Source organism: Diaporthe amygdali (assembly GCF_026229845.1).
Source record: "Diaporthe amygdali strain CAA958 chromosome Unknown NODE_80_length_16890_cov_82_198656, whole genome shotgun sequence".
NCBI classification, from domain to species: domain Eukaryota; kingdom Fungi; phylum Ascomycota; class Sordariomycetes; order Diaporthales; family Diaporthaceae; genus Diaporthe; species Diaporthe amygdali.
Window position 1 is genome coordinate 1 of NW_026517100.1, and position 16,890 is coordinate 16,890.

The 16,890-nt window shown below is 52.7% G+C and overlaps 7 protein-coding genes across 7 annotated transcripts; 3 read left to right on the forward strand and 4 right to left on the reverse strand.

Annotated features, from left to right (window-relative positions):
- Positions 1-3,156: 3,156 nt before the first annotated feature.
- J7T55_001739 (p-loop containing nucleoside triphosphate hydrolase protein) lies at positions 3,157-3,780 on the forward strand (the record flags this gene model as incomplete). Its single annotated transcript, XM_053136256.1, has 1 exon — positions 3,157-3,780. The coding sequence occupies one exon, from the start codon at positions 3,157-3,159 to the stop codon at positions 3,778-3,780; it is 624 nt and encodes a 207-aa protein (XP_052986147.1).
- Positions 3,781-3,909: 129 nt separating this feature from the next.
- J7T55_001740 (p-loop containing nucleoside triphosphate hydrolase protein) lies at positions 3,910-4,656 on the forward strand (the record flags this gene model as incomplete). Its single annotated transcript, XM_053136257.1, has 1 exon — positions 3,910-4,656. One exon carries the CDS (start codon positions 3,910-3,912, stop codon positions 4,654-4,656), a length of 747 nt encoding a protein of 248 aa, XP_052986148.1.
- A 37-nt stretch (positions 4,657-4,693) lies between these two features.
- On the reverse strand, positions 4,694-7,600 carry J7T55_001741 (uncharacterized protein; the record flags this gene model as incomplete). Its single annotated transcript, XM_053136258.1, has 5 exons — positions 4,694-4,735; positions 4,957-5,095; positions 5,458-6,916; positions 6,987-7,406; positions 7,456-7,600. 5 exons carry the CDS (start codon positions 7,598-7,600, stop codon positions 4,694-4,696), a joined length of 2,205 nt encoding a protein of 734 aa, XP_052986149.1.
- Positions 7,601-9,797: 2,197 nt separating this feature from the next.
- On the forward strand, positions 9,798-10,355 carry J7T55_001742 (uncharacterized protein; the record flags this gene model as incomplete). The annotated part of the gene is made up of 1 exon (XM_053136259.1): positions 9,798-10,355. The coding sequence occupies one exon, from the start codon at positions 9,798-9,800 to the stop codon at positions 10,353-10,355; it is 558 nt and encodes a 185-aa protein (XP_052986150.1).
- An 83-nt stretch (positions 10,356-10,438) lies between these two features.
- Positions 10,439-11,186, reverse strand: J7T55_001743 (uncharacterized protein; the record flags this gene model as incomplete). Its single annotated transcript, XM_053136260.1, has 3 exons — positions 10,439-10,533; positions 10,594-10,735; positions 10,785-11,186. 3 exons carry the CDS (start codon positions 11,184-11,186, stop codon positions 10,439-10,441), a joined length of 639 nt encoding a protein of 212 aa, XP_052986151.1.
- Positions 11,187-12,104: 918 nt separating this feature from the next.
- On the reverse strand, positions 12,105-14,659 carry J7T55_001744 (uncharacterized protein; the record flags this gene model as incomplete). Its single annotated transcript, XM_053136261.1, has 6 exons — positions 12,105-13,141; positions 13,203-13,237; positions 13,317-13,403; positions 13,802-14,222; positions 14,449-14,494; positions 14,540-14,659. 6 exons carry the CDS (start codon positions 14,657-14,659, stop codon positions 12,105-12,107), a joined length of 1,746 nt encoding a protein of 581 aa, XP_052986152.1.
- A 707-nt stretch (positions 14,660-15,366) lies between these two features.
- J7T55_001745 (uncharacterized protein) lies at positions 15,367-16,890 on the reverse strand (the record flags this gene model as incomplete). Its single annotated transcript, XM_053136263.1, has 3 exons — positions 15,367-15,694; positions 15,796-16,015; positions 16,080-16,890. Coding segments are annotated over 3 exons (1,359 nt in total), but the record flags the coding sequence as incomplete, so codon positions are not given.

Here is a 16,890-nt window from a genome sequence, read left to right on the forward strand (position 1 = left end):
CTCTCAGAACGGGTCGGTGCTTTCCAATAATAGCCTTCCAGTAAGCGATGTTGGGAACTGTGATACACGCAAGCGCAAGACGTCGAAGGGGGGAGAGGAGGATGAAAATGCAGGAGAAACAGGAAGTGTGGAGAGGTTGCCTCGCAAGAAGAGGCGCACCAACCCGAGCAGAACTGGCAATGAGTAATGTGAAAGTTGCTCTCATGAGCTGCAATGGTCGGGTACATCTGCCAGAACTACACGCCCGTCTGGGACCAGGAAGTTATTGAAACGAACGAGAACTAGATACAGGAAGACGCTTTTAATTCTGTCAAATATCGTGGAGAACTGGTGTGGCGGTCGCATGCCAACACCACAGTCGCTCTGGCAAGTGGAATCAGTTTAAATATAGAACAAGACAAAAACACTGGGCACATGGCTGATATAATATGTGGCTCTCTTTTGATCTACATTGAGCCAAATTGAGCCTTTAGCCAGTGTGTTGGCGTGAATGGTGACTTTCGCCCCGGTCAGCCAGTCTTTCAACCTCCAGTCTCGTTTGGAAGACCACAACATGCGCAACAAGAGATGTGCTCTCTGACATATTTCTCTTCCATCCTTATCCATAGTGTCGCTTCTGTCCACATTTTCAGGAAATACAGGGGTCTACTCTGTCAAGAAGTGCTCATTGAATACGAAAATGGTGGCCAAGGGCCTATTGGACAGTGCCAACTAGGGGATGAGAAGGCAAGACGTGCGTGCAGCCTTCAATAGTCTGTATTCGTGTGGCATGCTGTGCAACCAAATTTGCGCGAAGATCGATGGTTCAATAATGATTGCGGAGAAAGAAATCGAGACCCAGCCGCAGAACGAAGCATATTAATCAAATGACGGAAATGCAAGCCGAAACAAAAACTCATAACAATCTGCAACTTTGAAAAGCGTGCAATTTCGCCGCCGTGATTTTCTCTGATAGCATACAAGGAAAGGGAAGGATAACCCAGTACGACTTCTTACTGCTGCGAGCTTAAGGGATCTATTCTTCTGGGACTTTCAAACTGCTTCAGCATTCAATCGAGGCTTTAGGGGTCGTGGACGTGTCTGGTGAGATGCTGGTCAGCGAGTATATCGAATCGTGTCGGGAATACTTGCAGGTTTTGTCGCCTTGCTGGCTCCAGATTCAGTTGCCTTTTCTAGCACTCTGCGGAGTCCCCTTGTGCGCTGCCTTATGCGCTGTTTTGTAACATTTTTGTGTTGCGCAGGGAGCACTGCTCCATCTTGCGCCTCTTTATTGGCCATATGATCCGAGGCAGGCGTCGTCTGCTGTTCTGCAGTTTGGAAAGTGAATGCGCTTGGGCCCAGACTTGCTACGAACGGATCATAGTTGGTGTATTGAGTGGAATCGTCGTACCCTACATTGGGCCTCAATGGCCGCTGCCAGGCAGAGTCCAATGTCTCGGGTGTGAGTTGACCCCCCGGCAATGCTCTCGTCGGTTGACTTGATGACGGTATGATATAGGAAGAAAACATCGAATTGTCGAGTCCCGCTACGTGAGAGTAGCTGTTGCTCAGTGGTGGGAGCGATTGTAGTGCGAACTCGTCATAAGACGGTACCAGAGACTGGCTGTCGTCGCCTGGCGCACTGCGCCCTGGCGTGGAATTATTGGTTGCGCTCGTTGATGGGGAGCTCGTTTCCACATCGCTAGAGCCACCTTCTGGTTGTTTTATTTCTATTGCGAAACGGCGCATAGGTGAACAGAAATCAGTTCGGTTCAAGAGCGTTTTCATCAGGAGCCAACGTGGTCTGTCAGGACTTCCCTCGTGTTTGATGCACCATTTCGGAAAGCGCTCAAAGAAGTATTTTTTGTGAGGACAAGGTGGTGGGCTGTTGCCGCAGAGTTGGTAGGAAGCAGGCGATATAGGATCGCTCACGTCCCATTTCCAGGCTGACGGCAGCTCTGAACCGCAGACCTGGAAAGCGATTCTCGCGCCGCAGTCGAAGAGAAGGGTAAGAACACCATTTTGGTGCACCTCGGTGAATTTCTCGCAATGCATGACGGAATTACCCACGGAGACACGAGAACGCGAAAAGCTCCAGCCGATTCTCTAAAGTATTGAAGTCGTCGTAATTCAATCATCGGCTCGTGACAACGAGAGAAGGTCAGCTCGTTGTGAAGTATTTGGCTTGCTCACCGGAAGGTATCTGAGCCGCAAAGTTTTACGTTGCAATTGTCACACCCGCAGCAGCCGCGGTTCGAAACCCAAATTCTGTGATACGATCACTGCACTACTGTACTGTACTTCCCAAGCAAGTGATAGATTGGATTGATGATGGAAACATTCCCTTGTCAACATAGCAGAGTTGCAATGACTAGTCCAAGCTGAGGAAATGAGCCGCAGCGATGGCACCATCGACAAAGTTGCAAGATAGGAGCAGGACTTCTAAAATAGATCCTGACGGACGACTGGTCTAGACCTTGTGGTCAGTTGTGTTGTTGGTGATGGCGAGCGTGGACTGCAGATCCTCGGCTACACCGAAAAGGAAACGCCCAGTATGGGATAGTCGAGTTTCAACACTCTGCATGGCCAACAGGTAGACATATATGAGGCCATCCTATCGTTGTTGGGTCCAAGAAACGGCAAACCGGGAAGTGGAACCCCCAAGCTTTGGGCAGGTTTGTTCGGTACGTTACGAAAAACTGCATTATCAGACCAAAACGTGCAACAGCATTAGGAAAATCAAGATGTGAGGCTCAAGATGCGCTCGCTGCCTTGACACAGCTCTTAGCGACGAAATGGACTTGGCGTATTGATAATGCAGGTAAGTCTGTAGTTTATCTCCAATGCAGAGTAGTGCGAGGTCGTCAAGTGCGCATGCACGAACTCCATGTACAGTCAAGCTGCGTAATGACAGCATGAACATCTTAGCACTACAGCAGTAACACAGAGATAGCCTACAGTACGCCCAGAGCGCAGAGGTGCTCACATGAACAACATGCGATGCGGGCCACGAAAACCAGCCAATTGGCAGTGCAGAACGGCGTGCAACTGTGCTGGACTGGACTTTTCTAGCGTGACGGACAGCCGGTAACCAATGATATTGCAGCAATATCTGAAGGTCTCGGTATCTGTTTGAATCGTCGTCTGTCGCAAGGACGTGTCTACTCCACTTGCATCCTGTGTTCGATAGCAAAAGAACTGAGCTATGATCATGGTGGAAGGCCACCTGCACCTGCAACTGCACCTGCACCTGCACGCAGCCCACGCGTCCCTTCAGCAGAGCAGCAGGCGATTGTAAGACTGTCTCGAATCCAAAATGTCGTCGTATCGGCACGCCCCGGCGCAGGTAAGACCGCCACAGCCGAGCTGATCGTCGCCGCCAACCCGAACCGGCCCATAGCCGTCATCACCTACTCCAAGCGCCTACAGCTCGAGACAACTCGTCGCCTAGGGGACCACCCGGCCTGCGACGTCTACACCTTCCACGGCATGGCCGGACGCCTCTTCTCCACCGTCGTGCACAACGACTCGGCCCTGCTCGCTTTCAGGAAGCAAGCCGCCCCACCCGTCTGGACCGGCGAGCCCTATGAGATCATCATCCTGGACGAGCTGCAGGATTGCACCGACAATCTGTTCTGGTTGGCTTGCACATTTATCTCGTCCGTGACTCGTGCCGCATGGGGCAGGATGCCCCGTATAGTTGCGCTGGGCGACGAGAGGCAGGCCATCTATGACTTCAAGGGCGCCGACGGCCGCTTCCTCAGCCTTGCGCCCTCCATCCTCGCCACACTCTCGCCATAACCCTGGACGCAACTGCCGCTGAGCCAGAGCTTCCGCCTCAGCCACGAAACATCGGCCTTCGCCAACAAAGTCTTCCTAGGCGGCGATAAATACATCACGGGCACGCACCATGGACCAAAGCCGCTGTACATGCATGGCGACATCTTTGATATCAAGACCATCACGCGGCAGCTCGTCCCCTTGATCCGGCAGTACGGGCCCGCGTGCACCGCCATCCTCGCACCCTCGATCCGCGCCAACGTGCCGCTTTCCATGCTGACCAACCAACTGTCGGGCTTCTACGGCCTGCCCGTCGCCGTGTCCATATCGGATGAGGTCTCGCTTGACGAGCACGTCATCGCTGGCAAGATCTGTGTGTCGACGTTCCACCAATTCAAGGGCAATGAGCGCGAACTTGTCATTGTCTATGGCGCCGACGCTGGCTACTTCAAGTTCTTGGGCAGTGACCTGCCAGATGATCGGTGTCCTAACAGCATCTTCGTAGGGCTCACGCGCGCGCTAAAGCAGCTCGTCGTCATGCACGACCATCAGCAGCGACCCATGCCTTTCATCAACGAGGACCAGCTGCACCAAACAGCCCAGTACCTCAACTTCTCCGAGACAAAGATGCAAGATACTGCCGCCATCGGCCGGCCGCTTCAGTCGGGCCTCCTCCTCCCGAAGAATGTCCACGCCTCGCTCGCGGCGCGCCACGTCCCCGTTGCGATATTGGATGTGATTTGCAAGACGCATCTCGACATCATTTTGGTTGCGCCGCCGTTGGCAGAGAGCCACCACATTGCCGCCCCTGACAAAGCGCTCACAGACGCTGCTAAGCTACACTATGAGGCAGTCAGCGTGGAGTTCGGTTCCGTAGTCGTAGTGAAGCTTTGTTAAAGTTTTGACAAGGGTGCGCCATCTTTTCATGAAATTTTCACCGCTCCTGTCTCTCTTCCTTGAATGCCTTCTTGTACGGCTAGGACTGGCCATAGCCGTTTGCGAGTGGACCATGGCCTCCGCAGAGCGAGGCTCTTGCCCTAAGCGGTTGTTGATTCCATCCAGAGTCAGGTTCTTGGTTGGAGAGTGTATAGTAGAACTCAGACTGTTGCACACACATACAAGAGGTGTAAAGCGATGAAAACAATTCAAATGTTTCCTATTTGAGGACCCATTGGGACCTGCAGAATGTCGGTGTACTTGGGATGCCCGTTTAGCCTGCACTTTGAAAGCTGGGATCTGGCTGACGCTGAACTGTGGTGAGATCAGCCAGCCAGACCGGTTTACCGTGAGTAGGCGCGAAGAGCCCGAAACCTGGCCATCGGCGACCTCAATCTCGCTGGGTGTTCGGCATCCTGGTCGCGTGCACCGCATTGCTGGGCTAGTGGGAGGAACGGAGCTGCTGCACTCTCAGCCGATTACACTAAACTGCGAGGCTACCTCTCCGCGGACACCATCGGATCCTTTCGGGCTTCGCCAATGATCTCCATCATTCGAGTATACAATCCTTCGTCCTCTCTTTTCCACCTCCCACCATTCGGAAACACTACTTTCCGTAGTCTGTTAATCCAGGGTACTAGTGGCTGGTAGTATAAGGTAAAATTCTCTTCTGCGGATCTGATAAAGTCCCCTTCATCAGATACTTGTCCCTTCTTCTCCTTTGCTAACAATTCCATGCTAATGTAATTCCATTGGTCAAACTCAGGAATGACCCTAGGCTTATTTGGCCCGTCATAGTGGACGCATATCCAGAACAGGACCCAAAAGAATGACTCGAGATCGTGCATGAATGAATGCTGCTCGCCTAGAAGCACCCCGATAGCCATGAACGCCCTCGTGCCGGTCTTGCCTCTTGCCCCAGAGGCGCCACTTCGCCGCTCTCTGATGGCGAGGTCCAGGTCAATCAAGAATGCAGGCCAGGAAAGGTTGTCGTCGTCCTCGTTGACCATCAGATTATTAATCGAGATGTCCCTGTGTAGGAAACCAGCCTTGCGCAATGATTCGTGTCCTTGAATACAGCCCTCGAACGCTGTGAGGAGAGCCGATCGGGAGCTTGCCTTGTAGATTGGCTCTCCATAGTCATGGAGAATGACACGGCGATGCACCCGATTCGATGGTGCGTCGCGACCAGCCTTCGTTGGAGATGACGAACAGGATCGCTTACAGGGAGGCAGATGAGCGCCAATTTGGCTGGATGATCGCTTCTTGCCGGCAGCGCGGCTACTGCTGCGAGCTCTTCGTGAAGCTTCAGACGCGATTGCACTTGGGGGCGGCATCGAACGTCCCGGCCGGTAGTTCGTAGCTGTGCTGACATCTAGTCCTCCACGAACGTTGCCTCGAATATCGTCATCCGTGCTGTGTACCTGGACAGTCTCGTGGTAGTAGTATCGGGCCACGTTGATAACGCCTTGACTAGTTGCCTCGCGTAACAATTCGCCTTCCTCATCGCGTTCTGGGTACTGCCACGAGTCTTTGATGACAAGAGGTGTCTGTGGCTGTCCTTCGCGATGGGCTTTCCAGCAAGTCGTAGCCCGGCCAGCTATGCAACGTGCGCGTTGCATCACCTTGTCGATGATGAGGCGCTCTGTTGTACCATCCCGCTGGATCTCGATGAATCGCTTGTCATTCGCCGTCATGATTGTCGGATCGAAGCCAAGCTCCTCCTCGCTCATCCAGAGAAACCCGAGGATCGTGAACACAAACTGCAGTCCATCTTCATTGACGTCGAAATGCTCGGATGCGATACCCCCTAATCTATCAAACTCCCATATCCTCATTAGAGAACCACAAAGAGTAAAGCCCAAGACGAAGCGACGAGTATCTTGAGCAGCGAGGACTTCCCTCGCGTATGTCCCAAGATCAAGCCATGCCTTTGACGCTTTGTCGGCCAATGGATTGCTCTTCAACTCGCCCGGAACAAGTATTTGCGACCAGTGGCATCGGGAGTCTTTTTCAGCCTTGGGGTCGTCCACAAAGCCGACGTCAAGTTTGCGTTCCCCTGTGGAACCATGAATTGGCTTGTTCGGCTGTGCTACAGGCCTGCGTCGGTCGGCCGGGTCCGACCTGTAGTCTTTTGCGAATGCCGCCAGCTTTTCGCACAGGTCCGCAAACCAGCTCAACACCTCATCTTGATTCGCATCTTTCGGCCATCCGCTCCACCCTTCACTGAAGAGTGGGTGGGCTGCCATCCGTGCACTTTTTGAAGACGGCCTCGGATGCTGTCTCCAGACCTGCCACGCGTCCAAAGTATATTGTGCGGAACTCAGGAAGCCCGACATAGAGCGGGCCAAGTTCCAACTTGAGGACCCTGTCCACATCTTGACGGTATTCCAATGAATTTGCGAAGCTGCTCGTTTTGTGCAGCCAAGGGGTTTGTTGAAGGGAAGAGGCTACCGGCTGGGGGGGCGGGGTGGATTCGGTGACGACTCGGTAGGCTTCATCCCAAATGTGTGCATCGTCTAGAGTATTGCTGATGGCTGACTTGAGGAGCGGCTTGATACGGTCGAGGTCGAAGTCGCCGGAGTCGAGTGAGAGCTCGAGCCGGAGAAGGTCGCTTCGAAGGGTGCCACGACCTGTCTTCGAGGGTAGGAGACGGATGGCGGGGATGTTTCGCAGGGCGGAGAGAAGATCGAGGGTGAGATTTTGTAAATCTGTAAACTGGTCAGAGGAGCACACCACAGTGAACCTGGATTGCCATACCTTTTTGGTCAAGCTGACCAAGCGCGTCCGGAGTGCACGGGATCCTCCTGTTTTCGCAGACCGAATTGAACGAAGCGTGGAGGGCGTCAAGACCGTTCCCGATCGGATTGTCTTCGATAATCTTTGACCGAGGTCGATCTGCCATGGCGGATGGACGTCCCTAAGATGCAAGGAAAGCTATCAGGAACGGGACGCGTATCGTATCATCTGGACTGTGCGGAGTTTGCCCCGAGCGCGGGGAATGATGGACCGATCGTTGTGCGCCAACTGCGCTGCTGCTACGGTCGTACGGGCCAATACCCAGCGTTTTTTATCGGCCGTGGCAGGAACCTGTAGCGTTGATGTCGGTCGCGCACTTTACTTGTCGATCCATGGAAAAGGTGGCACAAAGTCGAGCAAGGGGTTGCTGCCTCAAAACAGGATTTGGGCATAGCGACGGGTGGGCCCAGAAACGCTCACGAAACGGAATATCGACCAACGTTTATCCCCTGAAGGTGCATCATGTTTTGGTGGGGGGGGGGCACAGTAACTACCAATCAGATCCGCGCATTTGCCAGCCACCCAACTCCTCAGAAAGGCCGAGCTTCTCACTCTCCTTTATTTCCGACTACAACCCTGTCCATTACCACCACCATCGCAATAATAAGAATTATCGAACTTGGAAGATGAGAGTCGGTTGAGTGATCATCGTTACATGAGTCCAGTGCCTTTGCTTCCCCTCGACCCCTTCACGCGCGGCTGGCACCATCGATCATCACCATCCAACCCTCACGACCGTTGTTACCATCACTTTCACTCCCGTGCGCCCCCCCCCCTCTCACTTCTCCGAAGATTTGAGAGTCAAGGCTGCTCTGTCTGCGGTAAAAAGCCTGGGCGGGCGGGATTCTGAGCTATTGCTCAGGGGCATTTTCTCTTCCTCGCAGTGGTCATCCTGTACTGACACCACAAGGTTCATAGATCTGACGTTATCATTATGGCTGACTGCTTGGCGAGCTTGGCGACGGTTCCCATCTGCTCCGGGACCACAACGAACCCAAACACCCCGCGCTCCGATCATGACTTTGAGCATGTCCGAAATCACGGTTCGGAAGGAGGCCAGCCAGATTCAAGCAGCTCGTAGCCAACCCGAGACAGGTCTGTCTTCAGGGAGGACAATTTCGATTCGATTGGAGACGGGGAGACATTTGGCGGAGAGTCAACATCATCAGCCGCCTCGCGTCAGAGAGCACATGATATCCAGCCGACCTGGCCCCACAAGGTCACAACCCGGACTCCAGCTCTGGCCTTGTGGCAGTCTGCCCGCCTGGATACCATCTCCCTACACCTTAACTGGACAAAGGTCCGGCATAATAAGAGATACAAGGTGTTGATGAGCGGACGTGGAACCACGCCACGCAAGGCAAGATTGATACGAACGCGAAGCCCTCATTGGACACCTGGAAAAGGGAAATCATGGAAACATTCAATTGAACTTAAAAGGGGAAGGGAATGTATAGGCAATGCCTGCAGTCTTACCAGCACAGCTGATTTTTCTTCAATTTCCTTTTATTCATTTTAGTCCAAGAGGAAAAGTGGATGAATAAATTTTATCCAATTGTTTCTAAAAATTTGTTATTAGGAGTGGTTATTGGTTATGTTATGCCGAAAATGGATTTTACACATTCTTGTTCAATCAGTGCTATAATGCATTATTTGGCTCCAAGTAGCTGCCATAATGATGCAGCAGCTGGGTATTTAAGTCTTTAAACGACTCACTATCCATTACATACTGTAGAGACCGAAATCAGTGTCCAGATGTCAGTGTTGAAATATTCTCAGCACGGGCTAGTTCCACGGCTGGTTGTGGCTGACGCAGTGCGCCGTATCAGGTAGAGGCTATATACATACAGTACAGCTCTGGATTGAGTGGAGCAACAGTTCCAGCCAGAAGCCCCGCACTTTCTCCCCGGCTGTTACAAGGGCTAGTGTGTGTGTAGGGCTTGTGGTATTTCAACGATAATCTCTAAGGGGTCTAAAGGATCCTTGAGGTCCCAGGATCTTCCCTGAATACAAATGCTAGACTCGCGCCATATATAGTTTATCGAGCCTAGATGCCTGAGGCTTCAATTCCCTTAGCGGGGCTTATGGGCCCCGCTGGCTGCCTAAGACGATCTCCACTCCTGAGTGGGTTTCCTTCCGTCAGACACCGGCCCCTCACCTTCAAACTTTCGCGAGATCCTCGTTTCGCGCGTTCCTCATCAACCCCACTTATACGACGTACGCGTAGGTACTCATCTAGTGCGCAGTTTTATTTGAAACTTGGAAACTTTCTCAGCTCGATGACACGAGTTACGTCCACGGCAATGATCGAGCGCGACACCGAGTCCCAACAAAGCCATGACCATACCCCTCTCGGTACGCCTACACATACGACTGATACCGTACCTGGTCCGGGGCTTGAAGGCCAGTTCTCGGTGGAGCAAGGCATAGAAAGTGTCCCTTGGCCCGGCCGGACGTTCATGATCAGAAATCGGGCGTCAGATAGGGTTCTGGCGCGAGAGCATGGCCGTTTGGTGCTGAAGAGGATTGCAGATCTGGCGGTCTGCGGTTGGCATTGGGCCTGCACGGAGAAGACGGGCAAATGGCTTGGTTTTCGTGAAACAAGTTCGGGCGTCTACCTTGGACGTGATAATCAAGGAGGCTTCAGAGCCTCGACTATAGAACATAAGGCGTGGGAGGCTTTCAACGTAAGAAGGCATCCAGATGGAGGATATCTGCTTTTGTCGATCGATTGGTGGTCTCAGATGTGCATGGCCGCCGACATGAAGACCCACCATGTTGTTGAAATCGAAGGGTCTGGAGACGAGGGTGGTGTAGCTGCGCTGTGGGATTTTGTGCAAGTCGAAGCTCATTTGATGTAACCAGGGTGGCCAGTTCCTTGTTGACGCTATGAAGGAACTTGTAAGTTGTATGCGAGGCGGCTGTATCTTATTGAGTGGGCGGGCTATTCGGAAGAGACGGCAATATCAATAGGCCGGTCCGCCCTACGATCGATACCAGCGTTGCGGACGTGGGCGGAGAACTCGGGTTCGCCGCAGGCTATAATGATTGTCAGCCGGGGCCAGCTCCCAGGAGGGGGAGACCTGCCTACCACCATACTCTTCCCCGAAGTAGCATCGATCATACATTCCAGCAAAGGGTAGTGGTCATCCTCCTCAAAACATATCCAATGGCTTATTTCCCTAAATACCGGCGTCCCCTTCTGGGTGGGTGGGTACACGCACCACACCACAAAAAGTTCCTTCAGATATCAGCACGGTGACCATAGCTAGGGAAAACAGTGTGCTCACATTACCGGCGTCTAGCTCTTGCAAAGCCTTCATATATTCAGACGCCCACTCGCCTTGCGAGTTCCTATCCAAACTCCAGAAGATGTTCACCCTGCGGAGCACGTTATCGTGTCGACATTCCCAGAGGGTCCGGGCGATAGAGAGAACACCCACGATCCCAGCACCACGTGCCACGAGCATCACGCTTTTGAATGAGTCCAGATTCAGATCTTGTCCGTATAGGCCGTCCATCAGCAGCCTCTCGCCCTTTCTGGAGCACAGCGATCTGAGAGGGCCACTGTGCAGGACCAGAAAGGTGACCGTACTGCCCCTTCCATCAAGGTCAGGCTCGTACCATAGCGCCGCCATCGGATAGCTGGTCAGTAGGCTATAGAGAAACACCTTGTGACCATGTGATCTCATGGTCTCGCCCTGGGGTTGCTCCCAAAGCTCAGGTCAAGCCGGCTGGAGAGGATGGACGAACAGTGCCCTTTGTGTTATACTACCCCGCCCTCGACCGCAGATTCGGGTGCTTTAAGTTACACGATTCACAATTTGTCAAAACTAGGATTCAACTACAAGAAATTTAATCGAAATAAAGAGATAATACGTAGACTGCTTTCATCCAAAGCCCCAGTCCTTACCTTATACCATGAAATCTTTTCATGGTATGATGAAATCACTATAAATTTACATAGCCCACTCTACAGAGATAGCTTAAGGATATATTATTCAGCCCTTGGATGTTAACTAGCTTTAAATTATATAGGCTGCTCCTTTTACATTGAATCTAGAGTACAATAAAAGCAATTCCGCACATAGACTCAGGTGCCTGAGCAACGCAGGCTGGCAGGAACGCCAGCAAGCCCAAAGATAGCAAGTCTCATGTACCAGGAATTCAAAAGATCGAGCACAACTCCTCGGATAGTACAGAAGATGCTACGCACGCTGGGCTAAATAGATGTGAGCGTCGTGGTTAACCAACAGTGACACGACCGTTCGAGTTACGGTCGACATCGTCCAAGGCATAGTAGACGGAGTTGTAGAAGAGCTGACCTGAATCCTATCAGCGGCGATTGGAGGGATGATGGCGTTTGAAGTATAGTTTGACCCATTGTTGAAGAATGGCGCAGTTAGGAGCATCGAGTTTAGTGATTCAAGTGCCCGTCAACGCAAGCATAAATTGATGGCCTGACTTTGTATACTTAGGGAAGAGGCCAAAGTTGCTGGTGTTTAAGCGTGTAAGGTATGATGACGCGTGATGAGTTAATGATTTCTGGCCAAATAAGCTGGCCAGATACCATGAAATTGCAGCAGCTGGTCGGACAATGAGGCCCGGCTTCAATCATAAGAGAAATCATAGACCACTCCTCCTTCTTCGTCGTCAAAAAAATCGTCCTCTTCATCGGGGGAAGCGTCTTCGTGCGCAGCTGCCACCATGTCCAAATGTAGAAGCCAGACAGCGTCTATTTCATCAAGCGCCTTGGGTGTTTCTTCCCACGCCGCATAGTTACGCAGCGCTATTAAGTCCGCCTCCTCCGGTGACCCACGGAAGTAGGACTCCGGCTTCTGCAAGCCATCGCCATCATCCTGCATACTAATCAGACGACCCCAAAAATGCATGTTTGCCTCCTCCACAGCAAGGTACAATTCCCAGACTTGCTTCCTTACCCTCTCGATCATTGCAGCAAGGGTCACCGTGTCAGCGGCGGCAAGATCCTGACGCCCCACCAGAAGACTGTCATCCAACAAGTTCCCACGCACTTGGTTTACAACTTGGCATGGTAGAGTAGATGCCTGAAAAGCCCGTGCCGTATTCTGCAAATCACGTAGATTCGACAGGAAGCGCAACTTGATCAATATCACAGCAGCCGCATGACTGAAGTTTAGATATCCGCCCGCCCACCACGAAGGATTTTCGAGAACATCCACGTCCTTCGTATCTAGATAAGGCAGCGCCATATCGCTCCAGTCATAACGACCAGGGAACACCGCCCACCACTTGACGAAATCGTAAGCATCCTGGTTGCGCCCGAGGCGAAGCATCAGCGAGGGCACCATATCTCGCAGGCCCATACTGTCCCTACGGTTGAGTCGCAACATGTCCATAAGGTGGTCAAGGGCAGTCTGCACTGCGACTTGATGGTGAGGGAAATTGCTTAGAATTCTGTCGACAAAGTTGAAGCGTGCGCGCATGTAGTCACGGGTGCCTAACACGTCCCAAAAGCGACCAACGTATCCCTCAAAGACGCGCGGCGATAGCATGAGCCCGCCGGCTGGGCCATTCCGGAGCGAGGTCTCCTCCTTCATGAACTCTATGTGGGCTTTCTTGGTGATTACGCAGGCGTGCCTGTGGATGTTCCTGTGGACGGTCTGATCTGCGAAGCGTATTAGGCATTTAAAACAGATGTGAAGGTAGAGTAGGAAAGGTTCACTCACGATCACGGCCGGACTTCTCCCCCGAGTGCGCTTGGCTGCCGTATCCACCTTATCCACAGATTCACGAGGTCTCTTCCGACCCCGAATCGTGCTTGTAGAGACAGGACTACTGACTGTAATTTCTGTTGCCGACGAGTCTGGTCGTTCTCGACCTTTAGTGCGGGCCGAGCGGCGCGCACCTTTGGTGTTCGGCTGATCATGCTATATTTGAGGACTCCATTCAGCAGCTCCTTCGTCATTGCGGGAAGTTTCCCCAGCTGGGTCCATCCTGGTGTTGAACAATGCGATCTTTCACAGGGATTGAAAAGTCAAGGAGATGTGTTCTGCTGCGGGCGTGCAGCGTCTCTTTCTCCCGCTGTACTCAACAGACCTTCAGCCGATAGAGGAGCATTTTGGATAATTCAAGTGGTTTATGAGGACGAAGTGGTACGTCCGAGACCACACCGGGGTGCCATTCAGACGCCTGCCTCAAATGGTGCATAGATCAAGTGAAAAGTAAGCGTGAGAGTGCGGAGGGTCATTTTTGTCATTCTGAGATCACGATAGAATACTGTAAATAGCAGACAATGCGGAGAGCCTGCTCAAGGTTTTGCGCTTACGTCAATGTTTTGGAAGAATCATAACCATTTTCCATACTTGTCTTGACGTGCAGGTGGTGCTGCTGCTGCCGCCCGTATTCTTGGTCGGCATACTGGAAGAGCCCAGGCGGCTGGTCATTTACAGCTGGAACGCGCCCCTGGTGGTGATGTGGTGTGGGGCGGTAGACAGAAGACGAGTTGTTGTGCGTGGCCTCGACGGCGTGGTGACGCGCTGAGACGCGGACACGCATCCTGCGAGCCTGGGATGGCTTACGCCGCTTCTGTCCCGCGCCTAACCTGACAAGCTCAGCCTCGACCTTTATGCTCTTCCTCTCGTATGCCGGGGAGTGGCCGTCATCCTCAAGCTCTTCCACCAACAAACCTAAGCTTTCGTTGTGCCGACTTTCCTCCCACCTCCCATAGGCCTTAGTAGTGCGGCGTTCTGTTCAAGAGCACAGCTGGTTAATATCCTAAAAGTCCTACGCACTGGTAGATAGTGTTTTATGGTGGTCTGCGATGGTTGTATATTTATGTTGCTCGCTGGCTAGATGCCGCATTTCAAGACGCCCCTGTGGATTTTCATCTGCAACTTCGCCTTGAGTTTTGCCTTCCTGTCCTGGCTGAGGGCGTTGGCCTCGTCAGGCCCTAGGAAGTCCCTGACGATGTACCCCCAATGCCCTGGCCCTTCACGCTGAGCCATTTCTGCTTAATGTTCTAAAGTTGTCTGAGGTCAGCCGGCATCGTTTGGTCGAGGCCAACCTCTTCTTCCGGAACGATTACTTCGCCACCTCTGTTGGCGTCATCAACCCCGAGGGGCTGGGAAGTCATTGACTGACTGAACGATGGCTTGATCCTCTTGTGGACCCTAGACTGCCGCATGTCTGTGAAGTGGACCGAACGGTGGCCTGTGTTACAACAGGAGGCAGACATGGCTTCGTAACATCCCATTAAGTAGGTTTTTGACACCCGGCCGGTTTATATTAAACCAATTTCTCGATTCCAGGAATAGCAACATTCCATGTGCAGCAGTGTGCCTTAAAATAACTCATGTAGAAGGATCAATATCTATTAGTCAATAGAACCAGTCTTTGTGCAGTCTGAGGTAACGTATGATACTTCAGATAGGCCTCGATGTCGCATTTGATCTCCAGCCTTTCATGGGCCACAGCCGATCTTCCTTGGACCTGCTTTCTCCTTGGCTGGTTGGGGTGCTGAAAGCCCCAATCTATTGTCTCGCCTTCCAGCTGTCTTTGAATGATGGACGATTGCCCAAAGAGTACAATATCAAACAAGAGAGCGCATGCTTCAGAATTTCGGTTGCAATCCTCACATTTTAGGAAACCAAATCCTGGCTGAAATCGATTGTGCGACGTATAAAAGATACAATCTATCCTTGCAGGTAGCTTGAGAGTTGCAGATCCGCCACCTCTTCCACCCAGGATTGAACTCCGTTGCCGGGGCGGGCAGCAACGCGCCAAAGTAAACCAGCGAGGGTGTGACTATCAATGCACAGTACGATTGTATTGCTGTCATGTGCGAGAACGTTGCGTGAACCCTCACAACTCCCCGATTCCGGCAGACATCCTTTAGAAATCCTGGAAGTACCCGTCATACTTCTGCCTCAAGTCGTCGGTATACTCATCACGGGCAGCGTCCTCTTCCGGGTACACATCGAAGCACTGCGCATCACCGGGGGACCTGATGGGTGGAATGATGGGGCCCTTGTGTCGCCGGTTGAAGACGTCATCCCAGTTCACGCCCCGGAAAAAGGGGTGATCCTTAAGCGTCTTTACACCGCCGCTCACGTTGCCCAGCCTGTGGGACCTATCCGCGTTGCAGAGAGACCGGATGATGTCCTGCGCCTCGGGCGAGATTGCCGGCTCTTGTGGGAAGTTGACTGGCTTTTGGACAATTCTGCGATCAACAGGGGGGTTAGTAAATGGGGGATTAAATGTTAAGCGTTCTAGGGGGCCACATGCTGATTATATATCTCCGCAGGGTTCTGATGCCAAAACGGAGGATAGCCGGTCAGGAACTCGTATATCAGGATCCCCAAAGCCCACCAGTCCACGGCTGTGGTGTGTCCTTTATTAAGGATGACCTCTGGAGCCAGGTACTCGGGTGTACCACATAACGTATAGGTTTCCGACACGCGGACCCCTCGATGACAAGCCTTCCCAAGCCTCGTTTCATACGTTGGAACGGTGCCTTTCAGTGCTGCAATCTGGAGCCATGCTTTCAAGTTCCCATTCCCATGATTGCGTGGTCGAGCATGGCGGTCGTCATGCGACAGACACACCTGCGAGACCGAACAAGTATGATTTTGATCTACTTGGACAGTACAGATGGCGGGAGATGTAATTCATGCCGGTGTGCTGCGTGGTTGCGAAACTGGTCCAGGTTGTGTAGGACTCCGAGCAGCCACCAAATGGACACTTTAACGGCATGCGCCGCAGTCTCAGATGCTGCAGGCGCAAATGTCTCGCCAAGCTGTCGATGCGCCAAAGCTTCGTCCGTTGGTAGCTACCCACGCTGTCATCGGCCCATCGGCAGAAGGGACAGCATGCAAAAGTGCTTTGTTTTGGTGGTATGGGTTGTGGGCCAAGATTCCGAGGAGGATCTGGATCCGGCAAAGGCGCCTCTGCTTTGCGACCCCGCTGCGCATGGTCCCGACAAAGACTCTCCCTCCGTGTGCAGAGCTGAGCAATTGTGCTCACAAGTTCTGTCCGAATGTCCTGCAATTCGTCCATGTTCTTGGAATCCGCGGCGCGTGCGAGAAGCCGCGCCAGGCGGGCCCTCTCAGGAAGGTCATATTGAATAGTAGGTGGCACGATCACGTCTGGCGGCTTGATGCCTTTCAGCTGCCTTTCGATCTCCTCGACATGCACGGAACTGTGAAATTCCCTGATGGCTCGCCGAAGCCTCCGGATCTTCAATTTCTGGGATAGGCTGTGAGCCTTCTTCTTGCAGCGGTCGTACTCAGCCGCTATGTCTGTTCCTTCTGCCTCGGCCCGATTGCGGTGGCCTTGCTGTTTGAGCCGCTGGAGCGCGCGGGCCCTCTTCTCTCGACAGCGTACCAGATCCGGGTCTCGGCTCACCTCTGATTTCTG